A 21,224-nucleotide genomic window follows, 5' to 3' on the forward strand; every position below is an offset into this window, starting at 1 on the left:
AATACCCATATCAGGGAAATGATGTACCTATCAGGTTTGTTAAACTGGGAATGATCTCTTCCTTCCTCATAGGGTTAGTATAACACCTGAAATAATATGAAAACACTTTGTAAACTATAAAATATTGTGCATGAATAATAGAGTATTACTTCTCCACTGAAATAGTTGAATCACTCCACCCTTCTTTTTTTTCCAGGCACCTCCATCATCACCCTCTCCACCACCACCACCACCCATAACTCAAATTCCCATAACTCATAGTCAGAATCAGTGGTCAGGGAACTGGGCTGTAGTTCAGGAATGTCCTGGGGCAACTATTAGGGAGCTGAGCTCTCTAGACTCCTGGTTCCCATTTAAGTAGGTCCCCCTCCCTCTGAAGAAGTGAATCAAGATCAGCTGAAAGAAAATTCTTTTAAGTTTAGCTTGGGTCAAGGTCACCATAACTTTCCAGATTTAATAGCCCCAGGATAAGGTTTCAAAGATAGCTAAAAGGTTCAGACATTGACTCTGACATTTCTAACTATGTGGCCTTGATCAAGTCACTTAAATTCTCTAATCCTCAGTCTCTTCTTATTTAAAATTAGGGCACTGAACTATCTCTAAGATTCCTTCTAGTTCTTAAAAAAATTTTTTTTAACACTTGACTCTTTAAATACTTTTCAAGAGAGTGCATTATGTAGTTGGTCTCACTATCTCAAATCTCATTCCCCTCCATTCCATCTTCCACTTGGCTGTCAAATTGTTTTTTCCAAAGCATAGCCTCCATTCAATAAATTCCAGTGGCTCCCTTTCTCCTCCAAGATGAAATATAAAATTCTCTATTTGGTATACAAAGTCCTTCATAATCTGGCCCCTTCCCCTCTGACCTTCCCAGTGTTCTTATACCTTCCTCCCCATCATATTTTATGACATTGGCTTCTTTGCTTTTCCTCACAATATGCTCCATCTCCTGGTCCCAGACATTTTTGCTGACTATCCCTCATATCTACAATTCTCTCTCTCTCTTCTCCATCTGGCTTCCCTGACTTTTTTCAAGTCTTAACTAGAATCCCAACTTCTACCAACTTCCCTTTTCTGGTTCCCATTTTCTCATTTATAAAATGAAAGAGTTGGACTAAATTAGCTCTAGGTCCATTTCACTCCCTCCCCCACCATAGGTCCTCCCAATCTCCTACCATTACCCCCACCCCCATCCCCTACATACAATTCAGCTCCCAGCCAATCCTCAACCTCAGATAGTTCTAACCTACCTACAATTTCACCCCTGCTCTATCCCAATCTCCTGCTACTCCCACTTCTGCCTCTACAGTGTCCCAAGCCTACAGGGCTACTCTATTCTCCATCCCATCCCCAACAACTATCCCCACTCTGGCCTCTGCACTTACAGATCCACACCCTATAAGAAGTCCAGAGGACTTTTGAAGGCTTGTGCAACTTTATCTTTAATTATTTTTCATAAATCTTATCCTGAGGAAAAATGAAGATGGGCTATGCCTATAGCCAAGTGGGGAAAGGTCTGGAAAGAATTTTTGGCAAGAAAGGTAATGGCTTCACAAAATCAATGTCACTGATCAGTTTTGTCCATAAAGCACAACCATTATCCCCAGTGCCACCCTATATTCCATGACAGAGGCATGCGGAGTAGCCACTAATTGGGAGAGTAAATAAGTCTTTAAAAAGAACCTAATCAGACCAGATGCACTGCGTGGCTCCTTCCAGACAGGAAGGATTATAGGATCATAGTTTGAGCTAGAAGGAATTTCAAAGGGCATCTAGTCCAATTCTTTTCATTTTGGAGATGAGGAAACTGAGGTTCAGGGAAGTTACATCATTTGCCCAAGATCACAGTTAGTATAAGAAGTGGAATCTGAATTTAGGTTCTCTGGATCAAAACAATCAAACAAAGCCAGCCAAATACCCCCAAAATACCCCAAAAAACACCTTAGCACAGGAGTGGGTCATGAGTCCAAGGAGCCTACCTAGGGTAGAAGCAGCCTGTTGTAATCTGAAGCAATAGATTTCCCTGAGTCTACCAGACAACAGAAGTTGGCTGGAACCACACTTTCCCTGTGTTCAATCTAGCTCAGGTATTTCCTATACCAGTATTTAGAATTACAGAATAGTGTCAGGTTCTCTTGTGAATTTTAGGGGATATATACTCTTTCTCCAGCTTAGAATTGGATTCACCCTAGGTGTCCTTAATGGAAGAACTAAGGCCAATAGTAGCAAGGAGTTAACAAGTAGATTTTGACTCAGTGTAAGAAAAAACTTCACCGTCGGAGCAGTCCATCAAGGGAATAGAATGTTGGAAGGGTAATGAATGGAAAGGTTTAAAACTAGAGATATGTCTTCAGGAATAATGCAGTGGAAAGTCCTGCATTGAGTAATTAAATGGACCTGAGATGCTTTTTAACTCAGATTCTATAATATGGCAACTTCGAAGAATTAATAGGACTTCTGACTACTAGACAAGGATCCCAGAAGGCCCCAAATATAGAAAAGCTAAAATTTCACCAACCCACCTTCAGTTGGTTCTTTAAAAACAAAAGGGTGAACTGTGAATTCATATACAATCTATATGCCACTTCCCTTTCCCCATCACCACTGGATGAAGGACCAAAACTACCTGCCACCCTTCAGGCTGTAGAACATATATATGTAGAACATGTGTATAAGCTGTAAAAGACCTTTAATTTTCCAAAACTGAGGAAATGACTTACACCAAATCAGGCAGTCAAAGTAATATAATTCAAAACCAGCATTTGACTCTAAACTCAATGCTTTTTCCTCCCCCATAATATTTTCCCTGACTATTCTATCCCATATTGACTTTGCCCCTCCCTTGAACTTTTCTTATATACTACCTCATCCCATCTCCCACTTCCAGGTGTTGGATATTTTTAATTCAATCAATCAATCAATTAAAAAAATTTATTAAGATCCTACTACATGCGTGCTGGGGATAACAAAAAGAAACAAAAAACAGTCTTTACCCTCAAGGAGCTTATAATCTAATGGAAGAGATAGCATGCATACAAATATATACAAGCAAACTATGTACAGTATAAATAGGAAAAAATTAACAGAGAGAAGGCATTAGACTTGAGGGGCTAGAGAAAGCTTCCAGTAAAAGATGGAATCTTAGTTGGGACTTAAAAGAAGTCAGAGACACTTATTCATAAAATAGCCAGTGTCAAAATATTGTTGATTAACAGAGAATTCAAAAAAGAATTTGGCAGCCTTTTTAAAGTCTCCAGCTTAAAGCTAAATTCTCTGCCCTTAGACCATGGTCACATCAGACATACTCTCAAAAAGACCCCATTAGTGAGTTATGTGGAAATTCTAGATATGAGATAATTGGACCTAGAAAATGAAATTATGACCCATCCCTCTGAGAAAGGGTCTCCTCCCCCCCCTCCCCACATATACATCCTGGGATAATACAACTTAATCTGAGACCCCAAAACAAAATTTATTTCTCTCTCCTGAAGAAGTGACACATAGATCTCAATAGGAGAGGGGAATAATTCTGGGAGGGGAATTTTGTGGTAGAGTGGAGCAACCAAGCCTACACTTTAATTGGCCTGGCAAAATAAGAAAAGAGTCCATCAATATCCTGTGTTCCCTTCAGTGGACTGGCAACTTCAATGAGAGGTCATCCTTTAAAACCTGACTCGGGATGACAGAATTGACTTCAAAGGCTTTATTTCTGGGATCGAAGGCTTCTTTACTGAAGGCATTGAAGTGGCTACGAGGGACAATTTGGTGGCCATGGATAAAGAAGAATTTGAAAGCATCCTTTTCTTGGAAGATACAGTGGAAGAATAGAATTGTTTCCTTGAGGCTGCTGATGATGAGACCGATGTCTGCTTTAAAGAAGAAAGGGAGGAGATATCCGAAGACAGCTTAAAAGAAGATATTGAAGTGACTGAAGAAGTCTTGGATGAAGAATTAAGAGAGGTAGAATAAGAGAAGCTCTGAGACTGCATAGATGCATCAATGGACAGCTGCCTGGGCAAAGCGAGGCTCCTGATGATCTGCTGGGTGACTACCCAAACATGTTTTTTCTTGGGAATCTTAGTTGTTTTCATGATGGCCATGTTGGATCGGGTCAAATCTTGCAGCTCTTTGTACGGGAGACTCCTATAGATCCAAGGAGAGATCTGACCACAAAACAAGAGACAAAGAATCAGTATAGGGGGCCGAGGGTACAGGGGAACCAGTGTTGGGCAATTCTCAACCTCTGAAGAAAGATGTGCCTCTCGCTTTGGGTATGGTTCAAAGATAGGACACCAAATTGAAAGCAAAGAGATACATTGATTTGGCTTTTATAAACTTTGAGGACTGTTTAAGAGTAAAAAAATATCCAAAGCATGTCTTTTGTGGTGACAAAAAAAAATTGAAAACTGTGAGGCTACTCATCAATTGAGAAATGACTGAACAAGTTATGGCAATACTGTTGTGCTGTAAGAAATGATACCAGGAATAATTTCAGGGGGAAAAAAAACAGGAAGACATTTGCACTGACACAAAGTGAAATAAGCAAAATTTGAAGAACAATTTATACCAGAAAGCAATATTATTATTTTATAAACCTTTACCTTCTGCCTTGGAATCAATACTAAATGATTCCAAAGCAGAAGAGTGGTAAGGGTAAGTGACTTGCCCAGGGTCACACAGCTAGGAAGGGTCTGAGGCCAGATCTGAAACTAGGACCTCCTGTCCCTAGACCTGGCTCTCAACCCACTGGGCAACCCAGCTGCCCCCAAGAACATCAATATTATAAAGATAATCAACTTTGAAAGATCTAATTAGTAACTCTGATTGATACAATGACCAACCAAAATACTAAAGGACTCATGATGAAACACGATGACTACCTCCAGATAGAGCTCATGGACACAAATAAAAGTATATGTTCTTTTTTTTGATGGGGGAGGAGGAGGAGGTGCAGAACATGACTAATGGCAAAATTTACTTCGCATGACCATAGGTACTTTTAATGGGTTTGGGTTTTCTTATCTACTCAATGGATGGGGGAGTTAGAGAATTCAGAACAAAAAAAAAAATTGAATCAAAAGAAAAGAAAAAAGAAAAGAGTGTACTGCCAGGGGGTAGCTGGGTGTCTCAGTGGATAGAGATCCAAGCCTAGAGATGGGAAGTCCTGGATCCAAATCTGGCCTCAGACCTTGCCTAGCTGTGTGACCCTGGGCAAGTCACTTAACCCCCATTGCCTCAGCCTTACCACTCTTCTGCCTTGGAACCAACACTTAGTATCATTCCAAGATGGAAGGTAAGGTTGTTTTTTTTTTTTAAGAGTATCCTGCCAGTCAGTAGCATTCTACAGCAACTTAATATACCTAAGTAAAGAATTTTACAGGAGAGGGAAGGGTAGAGAAAAAAGAAGATCATTCAAGAGAGAAAAGGGGGGTATTTCAAATGAAACTGGCAGGATTTATTATCAGATTAAGAAAACATTCTCACTGAAAGGCAAGAGACAGGGGAAATGAACCAAATACCTTTCAATGGTGAAAGTTCTTTTATACAAAAAGGCAGGGTCTCATATCCAAGGACAGCAAGTAGTTGTTACAATAGTGGATGAGACTATGTGTTTTATCATTACCTTAGTTAGTTAATATTTTATTTCTCCTTCAGTAGAGATTGGGGACTTTCTAGAATTAGGGAATAACAGGTCTGCACTCAGAATTTATTGTGGTAGCAGAGTCTAGTAGAAAAACCCCTAGACTAATTTGTTTTGTGATCTTGGACACATCATTTACCCTCTTTAGGGATTTGTTTCCTCATCTATCAAATATGAGAACTGGGCAAGATGATTTCTAAGGTCCATTCCAGTTCAACATTCTGGGTTCCTATGACAACTTTTGTACACAGTTCTAACAAGATTGGATTCTGGGGTTTTTTTGTTTGTTTGTTTGTTTTTTGAAATTTTTATTTAATTAATTAATTTAGAATATTTTTCTATGGTTACAAGATTCATGTTCTTTCCTTACCCTTCCCCAACCCCCTTCTGAAGCCAACACACCCTTCTGTAGCCAATGCACAATTCCTCTGGGGTTTTACATGTGTCATTGATCAAGACCCATTTCCATACCATTGATATTTGCAGTAGAATGATCATTTAGAGTCTACATCCCCAATCATATCCCTATCAATCCTTGTGTCTGAGTAGTTATTTTTCTTCTGTGTTTCTATTTGGACATCTGGTTTCCAAACATAGAGTAGATTTTTTTTTTTAGTAAATTATAAGGAAGTATTAGAGCTATTAAATTTTACTATGGAACTTAGGAAGATGAGTGAGAAGTGATAGATAGTCAGATAATGAAGAAAAAAAAGAAAAATTAAAACAGAAGAACATGTAGGAATAATTAGATGGCTCAGTGGAAAGGGAGTTGGGAGGTCCTGGGTTCAAATCTAGCTTCAGATAATTCCTAGCTGAGTAACTATTGGCAAGTCCCTTAACCCCAATTGCCTTGTATAATAAATATCACATTGCTTGCCTTCTCAAAGAGGAGAATTTGAAATGAAAAATTTTAATGAGTGTTAAAAATAAATTTATGCAAAATTGGGAAATATTTAACAAAATATATTTTTTTAATTTAAAGGAAAAAGTATCTGATGCATTTAATAAGTTTTCTCACTTAGAACTTGAGGTTATCTTCAACTCTTCTCTTTCCCTCACTTTCATTTCCAATGAGTTACCAAATCCTGATGATTCTACCTCATCTCTCCCATCCCTCCACACTCTATCCCCACTGCCATAATTCAAGTCCATTATTACCCCCCTACTACTCTAATAGCTCCCTAACAAGTCTTCCCACACCTACTTTCTTCCTTTTCCAAGTCATCTTTTATACTGCTGCCAGAAAAATCTTTCATGTGTTGAACACTCTAGACATATCGCTTCTGTACTCAAAAATCTTCAAAGGCTCCTCCCTATTGCTCATGAAGTCCAGATTCCTGGGCCTGGCATTCAAGGACTCCTACAATCTTGATACCAGCCTAACTTTATAGTTTCATTTTGGCCAAATAATCTAGTTTCTATCCCCAGAAAATATGAATCCTAATCCCTTTGTTCATAATGTTTCCTATGCTCTATCCCTAGAATGGTGAGCTCTTATAGGCTCCTTGTGCCATTTCCTGAACATGGCCACATCTCTTCTTTTCTAGCTCTTCTTTCTAGGTTGTCTTCCCCCATTAGGTCATTTTCTTTTAAGCAAAAACTATCTTGCTTGCTTGATATATGCATCCATAACACTTACACAAAGCCTAAGACAAAGTAAGTGCTTTTTCTCTCTATTTACCCTTCCCTACCTATAGAATTTCTAACTACCCTTAAAACTTCTCCATGAAGCCCTCTCTGATGCTTTTAGTGGTCAATGACCTTATCTACTCCTCAGGTCTCACACACAGCTTTGCCTGAAGACTTGAGTTTAAGTTCAAGACCTGATTTTGACAAAACTAATTGTACAAGTCACTTTATTTTCCCCGAGACCAAGTTCTTGGTTTTTCAAGTAGGAATAAAAATAATAATAATATAATGGTTATTGTGATGAAAACATTTTGTAATATTTAAAAGGTTAGGGGTAGTTAGGTGGCTCAATGGATAGAGCACCAGTTCTGAAGACAGGAGGTCCTGGATTCAAATGTGGCCTCAGGCAAGTGTGACACTAGGCAAGTTGTTTAACCCCAATTGCCAAGCCCTTACTGTTCTTCTGCTATAGAACCAATACTTATTATCAATTCTATGGCAAAAGTAAGGGTTTTCCAGCAAAAAGACTTACAGAGCTAAAGAAACGTGATTTATTTATCATGTTGGTAGAGTTGTGAACTGATCCAACCATTTTGAAGAACAATTTGGCTTTAAAACTGTACATATCTCCACATCCAGAGAAAGAACTGTGGAACCAGAAATGCATTAGAAAAATATATGATTGATTCACATAGTACGATAGGGATGTGATCACAGTTTTGCTGTTAAAAGGATCACTCTACTGCAAATATGAGTAACATAGAAATAGATTTTGAACAATGATACATGTATAACCCAGTGGAACTACTTGTTGGCTTTGAAAGAGGGAGGAGAAACCTGGAGGGGGGAGGTTCATGAATCATATAACCATTGAAAAATATTCTAAATTTTAAAATTTTTTAATAAAATTTTTAAAATAAAACTGTGCATAACCCTTGATTCAACAATACTACTTAGTGTGGGGGAAGCTGAGTGGCTCAGTGGATTGAGAGTCAGGCCTACAGATGGGAGGTCCTAGGTTCAAATCTGACTTTAGACACTTCCCAGCTGTGTGACCCTGGACAAGTCACTTAACCCCCATTGCCTAGCCCTTATCATTCTTCTGCCTTGCAATATACAGTATTGACTCCAAGACAAAAGGTAAGGGCTTAAAAAAATAATAACTTAGTGGTCTATATCCCAAAAAGATTAAAATTTGAAAAGGAAACGGATTTATTTGTACAAAAATATTTATAGCAGCTCTTTTTATGGTGACAAAGAATTGGAAATTGAGGGGACGCCCATCAACTGGGGGAATGGTTGAATAAGTGTGTGATATATAATTATAATGGAATACTACTGAGCGTTATAAGAAATGATGAGCAGGATGCTTGTGGAATAACATGGGGAAACATGAACTGATGCAAAGTGAAGTGAGTAGAACTAGGTAAACATTGTACATATTGTTATTTACATTGGTCATCTAAATATCTGACTATAATAACTCTATCAGGAAGCAGAGGGGAAAAAATGATTTCTGATTTACTCTATAACGAATTGTGGAACCCCACTCACATCCAGGTCTAACATTAAATATAACACTTTTTTTTCTTTACTCTCAGAAACTCCTCTCTCCATTCTCCATTTCCAAAAAAAGCCTGTCATATTGTTAGCTAGACTCTGACCTCTCTTTCCGTCATAAATCTCATTGGTGACATCATGGTCTCAGTCTTGCGTAGCCGTTCCTTCGGTTTATAAGCCCTTCCAACGATGTCACTTCTCTGAAAAAATCACAGGTATATGTGAAGATTTGAAGCTCAATTCCTAAAAAGTCCAAAAACCTAATCCAGTGATGGCAAACCTTTTAGAGATGGAGTGCCTGGCCTGGCCCTGCCCCCACCCCACCCTCACCCCTGCCTTAACTCAGGCAACAGGGGAGGGAGAAAGCACTCCCATTGGCTTTTAGGCAGAGGGACAGGGGAAGTAAGGAATGTCATCAGGCACATGGAGAGAGAGAGGGGTACAGCTCCCCCCCAAGTCCCTCTGGCTTTCTAGTAATGAACTCTGGCAGGCAATAGCAGACGTGCCCACAGAGAAGACTCTGCTTGCCCTTTTGGGCACATGTGACATAGGTTTGCCATCACTGCACCCCCTCACCATCATCCCAGACGTCGTCCATTTATTCCAACTGTCCTCGATCCCCTCGCCAGCTTTGGCAGACCCCAGCATGCTTTGTTCAGCCATCTCCTTTAGCTTGGCCATGGCCTCTGGGGACTTGCTATGTAATAGAGACATCAATTCCAGCTGATCCTTCCGTTGCTCTCTTAGGACCTTTGTGTATTCATCTTCTCTGTTAGGGAAAAAATGATTCAAACTCAGTACTTTGCCCTCCTACTCTCCCCTAGCCCAAAGTTGCAGAAAAAGCAAAAAAAAAAAAAGATATATATATATCCCTTTAAAATATTCCCTAGAGCAGTACTGATGAACCTTTGGGACATGTTTTAGAGGGGAGCACTTCCTTCCACCCCTCTTCTGCATGCCTGAGGAATTTCTCACATGACCCTCCCCCTCTGTCAGCAGTCATTCAATGGGAGTGCTTCTTCCCTTCCCTGTCTAGGGGAGGGTTACATGTGGCACAAAGGTTATAGTTTGGTCACTCCTTCTCTAAAAGGTTCACCATCACTGGCCTAGATTCCCCAAGGGTGCTTTCCCTACAGAATTCATTCCACTTATTCAAGTCTTGCCACCTGGCATCCAAGGTTTAACCTCAATTTCTCCTTTAAGTCTCCCCATTTCAGCCCACTATTATCTCTCCCTCCTCTTAACTCCTGTCTATAACATGTTTGATATCAATATTGTACAACAGGGTTTCATCTAGGTGGCTCAATGGATTGAGATGGGAGGTTCTGGGGTTTAAATATGGCCTCAAATACTTCCTAACTGTGTGACCCTGGACAATTTGCTTAACCCCCATTGCCTAGCTCTTACCGCTCTACTGCCTTAGAACATATACTTAGAACATATCCATTCTAAGATGGAAGGTGAAAGTATTAGAAAAAATACTATGCAGGGAAGGAAATGATGGTTAAGTTCCCATGGCTGCTAGTCATGTTTATCTAAGGTGGCAAACACTTAGGAGCAAGGACCTATATGCACATACAAGGCAAATAACCTAAATACTTCTTGGATTGAGTTGCAAATATAGCAGATTTAGAGGAGATTACATCCTTTTGTGTGAGGTAGTGCCCTGAAGTGGATAGAGAGCTGGCCTTGGAACCAGGGAGACCTTTTGAAGTCTTATCTCCATCTGACACACACTGGTTGATTAACTACAAAAGTCACTAATTTCTCTGAACCTCAGGTAACTCTAAGACTACAGTGCAGAGAAGGTACCTTCCTGCCTTGGTAGAAGGAGTTCCCTATACCAAGGAAGTCACAGATCTAGCCCTTATCCCATTTACTTTGAAAGAAAGTTTCTTTGCTCCAACCCAACTTTATCTGAGAGGATTCAGCAAAATGATCTCTAAAAAAGAACCCCTTCACGTCTTTATCTAGCTGGCTAGCTATCTGAGACATTCTATGATTCTCGGCCCAACTTCAAACCAGATCTGCCATTTTGGAAAGGAGAGCCTGTGTGCCATGCCAAATTTGGGGACTTTTCCTACCACCTTCTCGTTAATTTAAAAAAAAAGTTTGGGATTGATCTACTTACTTAAAGGTTTCCTTTAAATCAATTTCTTCTGTTGTCTCATGGATGGACATTTTTTTTAAGTTTTCCAACTTCCCCACAGGCACAAGTCTTCTCCAAATGTGTAAGCCGAATGTTCCTGAAATTTAACTTGAATCAGTTCAGTAACTAGAAGTAACAACTGTCCATCCTTCCCATGTCAATCCCCTTCTGCCTCTGAGGATCAACCCACCACACTCAGACTTCTTCCCTCAACTTTGTCTCAGCTTCATCATTCCTTCTCGATTTAACTGTCCTAAGAGCTGTCACCAGTCTATCAACTGAAGCCCTAGAGCTCTGAAAGAACTAAATCAGAAGTCAAATGACTCCAGCTTTGCTCTATGTATTTAGACAAATCATATAACCACTTTGGGCTTCAACTTGATATCTGGAAAATTAGGAAAGGTTGATCAAACCAAGATAGTAGAATATGAAAAAGCAATACAACCCAAGTCTCCCACAACTACTCCAACGATGATCTAGGAAGAGCTCCAAACCAGTAGTGATTGAGAAATTGAAAAATAAACTATAGTGTGTTATCTTTTCCCATCCAGATCAGAATTCGATCTATTGGCAAATGACTAGGCAAGAAATAAGGAGTGTGACTGGACCACAGCTATAGACTGAAGTGTCCAGAACTCTGAGCTAGGCCAGTATCACAGGAATGTCCAGATCTAATCCTAGATGGCACAGGGCCCAGACTAGCAGAATGGGGTCCCTTTCAAAGAGCAGAGACTCAGCACATCAGAGCTCAGAGCACAGGGCAGGAGCATGGGGATGTCCAAAGTTATCTATAGACTCAACAATAAGCCCATCAGTTTAGGGTCTCCCAAAGGGGCTAGGATCATAGTCTCTGTACCCATAGTCCCTCATTGTGGTCACCCACGGCAAGATCACATATTCAGTGTCCTACCAGGGACAGCTATGGAAAGGTGAGTAGAGGGTGTCTCCCACCAGAACTCTCAACTAGGTCAGGAACACCAGGTTGCCCAGAGTAGATTGCTGGGAAAACTAATAAACAAAAAATACAAAGAACTACTTTGATACTAGAGATGCCTAAGTCACAAACTTGCAAAAAGAATAAGAGTCACAACACACCTAAAAGCAAAGCCTCAAAGAAAAACACAGCTTGACCACAAAATCAATGCAAATTCCTAAAAGAAATGATATAATTGATTTCTTTTAAGAGGTTTAAAATTATACTACAAATAAAATGAAAATTATAGAGGAAAATATTAGAAAAGCAAAAACTATGGAAGAAGAACTTGGAAAGACAATTAACAAATTTAAGAGGTACAAAAACTTTGCCCAAGTAAAAGGTATAATAAAAATCAGAATGAATAAAAAATAAAATAATGATCCCAGGAAACAAAAAGGAATATTAAAATAAAATCAAAAGAATTAAAAATAGAAGAAAATGCAAGATATCTCATATCAAAAATAACTGACCTGGAAAGCAAATCAAAAGAAGTAACTTAGGAATTATAGGACTACCTTAACTTAAATACATGACCAAAAAAGAGCTGTATATTGTATTTCAAGAAATCATAAAAGAAAACTGCCCAGACATATTAGAACAGGGAAGCAAAGTGAAAACAGAAAGCATACACTGGAGGGGGAGGGGGGGAGAAAAGCCCAAAATGAACATTTCAGTAATATCATAGCAAAGCCCCAGACTTCCAGGTCAAAAAATATATATATTGCAAACTGCTAAAAAGCAAGAAGAAGGGAAGATAATACAAGAATCCCCTAAGAATTATAATGTCATCAGTGAGCATATAGGGAGTCACCTGGAAAAGATTTTTACTATATTTTTGATAATTTTAAAAGAAGAAATTAAAGAAGAGGGGAAGGATGCAATAGGGGGAAAAGGGGATGAATGAAGGATGAGCTTCTCATAATAGCACAAGTAAAAGTAGTTACAAATAAGGAAGAGGAAGGGTATCACTTGAACCTCAATTTCATCAAAACTCATCAAAGGAGGGTAGAATACACATACATAAAGCATACATACCCAAATAAAGAGTTTGATGAAGTAATGCATTCAATAGGGAAACAGGAAGAAATGGAGAGGGGAAAGGTGGTAAATGAAAGAGAAGGTAGATCTAGGATAAGATTAGTTATAAGCAAAACAAAACAGTTGGGGTTGGGGAAGGGTCAAGAGAAATTGAAAAGGAAAGAAAGAATAAGAACATGTTACTGGGGCCTGGGGAAAAGGAAGATAAAAGGGGCAGGGAAGTAGACACTGTTTGCATCAAGAATTGATGAGTGGTGCTAATTACACTCACATTCCACACTTCTCTTCTATGTAAAGATCTGTCAGGGAGAAAAGAGAGAAAAAAATATATAAAAGAATAGGATGGAGGGAAATATACAAAATATAAATGTTTTTTGCAAAGACAAACCAATGATAACTAAGATTAGAAAGAAGACAGTTAACTGGGTAAACTATTTCCAACAAGTTTCTCTCATAAAGGTCTCATTCCCAAGATGAATAAACCATTTCCCCAGCCCTAAATGGCCAAAAGAACAGGCAGTTCTCAAAAGAGAAAATGCAAACCTGCTTTGAAAATGGTGAAAATGTCCTGCATGTGTAAGATGTTAAGAGCCCCTTCAAGAGATAAAACTTAAAAAAGGAAGCTCTCCACACACATATCCCTCCCAAAATAGTCATACAACTCACTTCCAAGAAAAACAGAAATAACTTAGGATTCAAAAGGACCCAAAGGCTGAACATATTAAATAGTGTATTAATATGATGAAATATTACTGTGCCATAAGAAAGGATGAAAAGAACGGTTTTAGACAAACCTGAAGACACATAGGAACTAAAGTACAGAATCAAGAGACTGGTTTATAGCTGTTTAACTTTGAAAGAATGAAGAACTTTGATCAGTGAAATAAATGGCCAACCATAATTCCAGAGGTCTGATAATGAAACGGAGTACCCACCCACCTCCTGACAAAGAAATGATAGACTCAAGATGTAGAAGAAAATAGGCATTTTTGACATAGCAAATTCAGCAATATTTGGGGTTTTTATACTTATTTGTTACAAGAGTTTTCTTTTTCTTTTTAAGGGAGGGAGTGGGAAGATAAAATAAAATTCTTGTCAACTGAAAAATAAAAGATCCCCTGCAAAAATACCCATACCAATAGCCTCGCCAAAGATCGTCCAGGCTTTGACGTTAAAGTCCGCACCAGCACTGATGATCACATGGAAACGGTCCCCATAGACGATATCAGTCACACCTCCGTTATGAGACCGCCAGGAGATTAGGAGCTCTGGAGGAATTAGGGAAACGGAATGGCCGCCATTGACCTAAAGGAGACAGATCAGGTTCATAGTTCATAAAACAGTGATATAAGTGATTAAAAATCATCTTGGCCAATGCCTTTGTTTTGCAAACAGGGAAAATGGAAGCCGAGAGGGCTTTCCTTTAATTAAAAAAATAATAATAATGAAATTTAAGACCTAGCATTGATTTTTTAAAATATCATCATGGGGCAGTTAGGTGGCTCAGTGAATAAAGAAGTCAGGCCTAGAGATAGAAGGTTCTGGGTTCAAATTCAACCTCAAATACTTCCTAGCTGTGTGACCCTGAACAAATCACTAAACCCCCACCACCACCTACCCTTTATCATTCAAATACAGGATATATTGATTCTAAGGCAGGAGATAAGAGTTTTTTGTTGTTGTTGTTGTTGTTTTTAAACACAAGAATCATTGGCCTGGCTCTACCAGCTCACTAGGTAAAGTGACCTTGGGCAAATCATCCATTCTACTAGACTTTGGTGTTCTTATCTGTAAAATGGAGAGATAACCCATACTCAATTCACCGGGATTTGTTTTGTTTGTTTTCATCAATTTTTTTATGAAGATAAAACACTAGATTGAATGTTTCTTGGGAAGAGGAATTTTGTTTTATCTACTTGGAATCACATAGTAAACACTCAATAAATATTTTTTCTCAGTCAACACACATTTATAAATGTATCCTATATCCTAGGCATTTTGCTAATCATAGGGAAAACATAAAGACAATAATTAAACAATCTTTTCCCTGACCTCAAAAAACTTATACTTGTTAATGAATGAATGAAATTATATAATAGGATTAAACATCTGAAAAGTAAAACTTCTAAAGTTAAATCATCTAAAATAAAATATCTAGTATCTGCTTATACAAAGAAATTATGCTTGACTAAATATGTATCTTTTGGAGGGGATGTGGCAAAGTGGGGACATTAATTCACTGCTGGTGGGGTTGTGAACTGATCCAACCGTTCTGGAGGGCAATTTGGAACTATGCCCAAAGGGCACTAAAAGACTGTCTGCCCTTTGATCCAGCCATAGCACTGCTGGGTTTATACCCCAAAGAGATAATAAGGAAAAAGACTTGTACAAGAATATTCATAGCTGCACTCTTTGTGATGGCCAAAAATTGGAAACGAGGGGATGCTCATCAATTGGGGAACGGCTGAACAAATTGTGGTATATGTTGGTGATGGAATACTATTGTGCTCAAAGGAATAATAAAGTGGAGGAATTCCATGGAGACTGGAACAACCTCCAGGAATTGATGCAGAGCGAGAGGAGCAGAACCAGGAAAACATTGTACACAGACTGATACATTGAAGGTAATGGACTTCTCCATTAGTGGCAATGCAATGTCCCTGAACAATCTGCAGGGATCTTGGAGAAAAAACACTATCCACAAGCACAGGACAAACTGTGGGAGTAAAAACACCAAGGAAAGGCAACTGCTTGACTACAGGGGTTGAGGGGATACGACTGAGGAGAGACTCTAAATGAACACTCTAATGCAAATACCCACAACACGGAAATGGGTTCGAATCAAGAACACATGTGATAACCAGTAGAATCGTGTGTCGGCTATGGGAGAGGTGGGGGGAGAGGGGGAGGAAAAGAAAATGATCTTTGTCTCCAATGAATAATGCTCGGAAATGACCAAATAAAATAATGTTTAAATAAATAAATATGTATCTTGAAAAAGAAATTATTTATTAAGTAGATACAAAATTTAGAAGAACTAGAAAATTGAGAAGCAGACCCACTATAAGGAAACCCACTGTCTAAAAATTCCTTTGTATTTAACATGTAATATATTGTATCATATGTAATATTATTATTATTGCATATATACCATGTATTGTGTGTATATGTAATAAATAATTTAATATGTAATTATGTAACAATTAATTAGAAGGTAATGACTCACATTTTTGGTTGGGTTTTTTTTTAAAGACTAGGTCACTCTAGCTTCCCTGGGCTGGAAGTAGAAGGGTTACCCAGAGATGAGATCCCACTAGAGATTAGGCACTAGAGCTTTGATCTGCTCTGTTTTCCAGCCCTGCCCAATGCACCCACCTTGGGCAGGCTGGGAGCTCCCCACAGGGATGCCAAACTTAGTATATAGTTCAGCATTCTCCAAGCTTAATAGCTATGCCAGTCTCAGCCCAAGTTTCCCCAGTAGTGGGGATTATAGGAAGACACCACTATTGCACAGAAACTACTTTCTTTTTTATTAATCCTTACTTTTTGTCCTTGTAACAACTCTTAGAAGGGCATGAGCTAGGCAAATGGGGTTAGGTGACTTTCCCAGGATCACACTGCTGGGATATGCCTGTGTCAATTTGAACCCAGGACGTCTCCTGTCTCTAGGTCTGGTGCTCTATCTATGGTGCTACCTAACTGCCCCTGAAACTCTTCACTTTCCAAAAAGATTCCCTATAAGGAGCCAGCTCTATAGGATCTCCAGATAGCAACACACTGTTATCTTATTGAAATACACTAAAAAATATTTCACTGAGTACTTTTATATCCATTTTAGAATTAAATCCTCCCAGCCCCGTGAACTAGGGCCAGGTTTCCATATCTATTTCACAGTTAAACAATATGAGGTTTCCTAGGAATTGAATGATTTGTGCAAAGTCCCAAAGCAAGTAAGCAGTAACTAGAACTCCATATTAGGTCTTCTGAAGCTTTCTGACTGATTCTTTTTCTACTATGCCCTTGTTTCTCACCTTACTAACTGACTACTTAATGGAGAGGCTAGATGAGAAAGGATAATGTACATACAATTGGTTATTCATAAATGTCTGACAAAATGATTGGGAAACTCAAAGCTCTGAAAATATTCAACAATGATAATAATTTAATAAATAATATTTTATGATTATAATAATTTACAATAATTTATGTAGCACTTACCAAACACCAAGAATTGTGCTAAGCACTTTACAATCATCTCTTTTAATCGTCACATCAATCCTGGGAGGCAATGGCTATTATTATCCCTATTTTACAGTTGAAAAAATGGAGGCAAACAAAAGTTAAGTGAGTTGCCCAAGGCCACACAGCTATTAAGTGTCTGAGTTCAAATTCGAACTCAGGTATTCCTAACTCTAGGACTGGAGGCTTTATCCACTGCTCACTAAGCTGCCCTAATTTAATTAATCAATAGAAAAATTAAAATTCAATTTACAAAAAGCCATTCAGGCATCTATCTTTACTTCAGTTTCAAAAATCTAGGATTTCATAGATTCCTAATTAGAAGCCTGGTTAACAGAATGCCTATAACAAATGACTTGTAATATGTTTAGGAAATGCCCATCAACTAGGGAATGCCTAAACAAATTACGTTAAATTAATATTAATAAAGAGGAGGTTTCAGAAAGAAACATGGGAAGACTTCAGTGAGCTTACATAGAATGAAGTGAATAGAATCAAGAGAATAATTTATACCATTAACAACAACATTAGAAAAACTAACAGCTTTGAAAGACAAGAATTAAATCAAATGTAATGACCAGTCCTGATTCCAGGGCAGTAGGGATGAAGAATGCTGACCACCTGACCAAGAAATGATGAACTAAATATGTAGAATAAACTAAACATACAAAACAAAACTTTTTTTTAACATGACATAAGTAGGAATTTGTTTTACTTGACTAGGCATATTTCTCATAAAGGTCTTGTTACCTCACATCTCAAAGGGTTGGGGGAAAGGGAGAAGAAAGAAAAAATAATTAATGGAAAAAATGAAACATTTTAAATAATGACCATAATAGCAATAATAATAATTTAATCATTTAAATTTTAAATAATATTTTAAAGTTTTTATAATTTAAATAATTACTTAAGGTTTTTAAAGTACCTAGCAAATTTTATCAAGGAACTAGAATCCCAAACCTTTTTCTACTCCCATCCTTAGCACCTCAAAGGGAATTGAAACACTTCACTATTAATGGGGTGCTAGGGAATATTCATCCAGAATCCCTCCTACCTCCTCTTCAGGTATCAGGGGGGGTTCAGGCTGTTTTGCCACTTTATTCTCTGCAAAAATTAACTTCCGGTAAGTATTTTCCTGAGCTTCTTTATCTTCCCAGACAGGGGATAACTTCTGTTCACTGGCTGGCCTACAGTACTCCTTGATGTCCCAGATCTAAGATCAGAGATTGGGTTAGTGATCCTGCTTGAATCCACAGAATGTTATAGATTATGAATATATTTATTATTTATTGTGTGTGTTATAATTATCTTTATTAATAGTTATATTATTAATATATTATAGTTATTGTTCAATCATTCATTCCTGTCTGACTCTTCATGACCCCATGGACAATAGCTATCCATGGGGTTTTCTTAGCAAGGACACTAGAGTGATTAGCCATTTCCTTCTCCAGTGGATCCCGTGATTCCTTTTGTCAGGCAATCAAAGGTTAAGTGACTCTCCCAGGGTCACACTGCTAGGAAGTGTCTGAGGCTGAACTTAAACTCGGGTCTTCCTGACTCCAAGCCCAATACTCTTTAACCGTGTTCATATACATATACATATACATACATACATACATACATACATATATATATATATATATATATATATATATATATATATACATATCGGATCTCCCTGAGCCTGAGCTGGCTCCAAGCCCCATCTCTTGCTTGGTTCTTTTCTGCTGCCTCCCTCCCAACTTCCCCCCTGTAAAGCTGGGGTCAAACAATGATGCTCTGGACAGTTTGCCTTCAGGTAAAGTCTGAAACCTCTCAGAGCTGAAAGATATTGAAAAGGGGTTGCCTAGGTGCAGCTCTGTTCCCTTGCTCTATGCATAATCCCTTTATATAGGGGAAGCTCTGAAAAGGCTGGGGGCATTCTCCCCCAAGACAAAACATTTTAGAGTCCCTTGAAAAAATCACTAAAGATGGAAATATCTTCCAAAATCTAGTACAAGCAGCAAAGTAAAAATCAGCAATTGGAAGAATGATGATGACTAGGTGTCAAGGTGTCATTCACAGTAAATATGCATCCATAGTATATGCAAGGAACATCTAGGTAGCTCAACAGATTGAGAGCAAGGACAAGAGGTCCTGGGTTCAAATGTGGCCTCAGACACTTCCCAACTGTGTGATCCTGGGCAAGTTATTTGACCCCCATTGCCTATCCCTTACTACTCTTCTGCCTTGGATCCAATACACAGTATTGATTCTAAGATGGAAAGTAAGGAGGTTTTTTTTTTTAATAGTACATGCAACAGACTCAGGCAAGTGCACAGTGTCTGTGGCAAGCTGCTTCAGAGACAACCTGTCTAAATTACATACCTCATACCTAACATTTTACCTCTGTGTATCATGCAGAATGAATCCACACCCATAGAACACAAGCAAATATGCCCAAGGGCAAACAATGCAAACTAGGGATATTCTATGGATGGGTCTTTTGAAATAACAAAAGTATGTGCAAGAATTCATTTATTCTCAAAAGAATAGCAATAGAATGCTTAACAAAGTGAGAAATGTAGCTACATGACATGATAAAACAGTGTCAGGGCCCAGGGCGTGTGTGTAGGCACTAGTGTGTGCATCCTAGATGTGTGCAATAACAAGCAAGACACACATGACAAAGGTGAGAACAGAATCATCATCTGGCTACATGTGTAACTGGGCAGCTAGGTGGTGCAGTGGATAGCTCCTTCAACCAAATAAGTGTGCAATTATCTTGTACATGTTTTGTATTTAATCAATCAACAAAAAAAAATATGACTTATTTATACATCAAGCACTGTGCTAAGGCTGAGGCCCCTCATGCTGAGGACTAATTAGCCCTGCCTGGATTAAGCCAGAAGCCAGAGCAAAATACTTAGTGTGTTAGGTTAGATATCTTACCCTATCCTCTCTCTGATTTTCTTACTTTCATGCTTTCTCCTTTTATAAATAAATTACCATAAAAAATCATTTGGAGCTGAGTAATGATTCTTGGTGACCACACTCTTAAATAATCTAGTCTAACCTCTTAAGTAAAGGCAAAAAAAAATTCTTCTTTTATTTTTTAAACCATTCCCTTCGGTCTTAGAATCAATACTAAATATTGGTTCCAAGGCAGAAGAGCTATAAGGGCTAGGCAATGGGGGTCAAGTGACTTGCCCAGGGTCCCACAGCTAGGAAGTGTCTGAGACCAGATTTGAGCCCAGATCCTCTTGACTCCAGGCCTGGCTCTCTCTCCACTGAGCCACAGAGCTGCCTTACAAAAACAATTCTTGTCCTTGAGCACAATTTTGTTTTTGTCTTTGTGTCCTCAGTCTAGTACAACAATTAGCACAAAGTAGGAGCTTAAAAAGTGGTTGTTGAATGAATGAATGAATGAATAAATGAATGAATGAATGAAGAATTGGGGACACAAGAAAAGGGCTGGCCTTGGCAAGAAGAGTATTGGGGGGGGGGGACCAAGAATAAACTGAAATAATCTCTTTGATCCCTTAGCCCTAGGATAAGAACCCACGTACCTTGATGTACCCTTTAGAGTCTCCTGTTACTAGAATCCAGTCCTTTTCATCGCTGGCCATGGCACCAACCACTGAATCCTGATTTTCATTACCTGCTGGCTTGAACTTTCCCAGCATGCCCCCTTTGTCATGAATCGACCAGGCATAAATAATGCCATTGCCCCCACTGCTCAGAAGGGTGGCTGTTCGAGGTGTCCGCTGCCGAGTGGGCAGAAAAATGATCTGCAAGAGATGAAGGCTCTTAGCTCAGGGCATCTGCTGTCTCTCTGTGCCAGTCAGAGCCTCTGCGGCACTGACTCAGACACACAGAGAGACAGACGCCAACCACAGTAAGAAAGACAAACACTCATAGCCATACAACCCACACAAGCCGTGAGACACATGTACACACTCAGCTACACAAGCAGCAAGAGAGGCACAGATACAAAGAGCCACACAAGC

The 21,224-nt window shown here is 38.8% G+C and overlaps 1 protein-coding gene across 6 annotated transcripts in view; it reads right to left on the reverse strand.

Annotated features, from left to right (window-relative positions):
* Positions 1–2,917: 2,917 nt before the first annotated feature.
* EFCAB8 (EF-hand calcium binding domain 8) overlaps positions 2,918–21,224 on the reverse strand; it is a 133,090-nt gene continuing 114,783 nt past the window's right edge. For 3 of the 6 annotated variants that reach the window (XM_016426405.2, XM_016426398.2, XM_056811943.1), the window contains 7 exons: positions 20,784–21,005; positions 18,287–18,445; positions 14,130–14,298; positions 10,962–11,076; positions 9,407–9,599; positions 8,935–9,030; positions 2,918–4,163 (listed from right to left, as the gene is read on the reverse strand). In XM_016426405.2, the coding sequence (XP_016281891.2) occupies positions 3,663–4,163; positions 8,935–9,030; positions 9,407–9,599; positions 10,962–11,076; positions 14,130–14,298; positions 18,287–18,445; positions 20,784–21,005 (1,455 nt within the window). In that variant the 3' untranslated portion in view covers positions 2,918–3,662. Of the gene's footprint in view, positions 4,164–8,934; positions 9,031–9,406; positions 9,600–10,961; positions 11,088–14,129; positions 14,299–17,211; positions 17,298–18,286; positions 18,446–20,783; positions 21,006–21,224 lie in introns of those variants that run through there. The other 3 variants (XM_016426407.2, XR_001625231.2, XR_008915233.1) reach the window with 3 other exon arrangements.

The sequence above is a fragment of the Monodelphis domestica genome, chromosome 1 (assembly GCF_027887165.1).
Source record: "Monodelphis domestica isolate mMonDom1 chromosome 1, mMonDom1.pri, whole genome shotgun sequence".
Lineage (NCBI taxonomy): Eukaryota > Metazoa > Chordata > Mammalia > Didelphimorphia > Didelphidae > Monodelphis > Monodelphis domestica.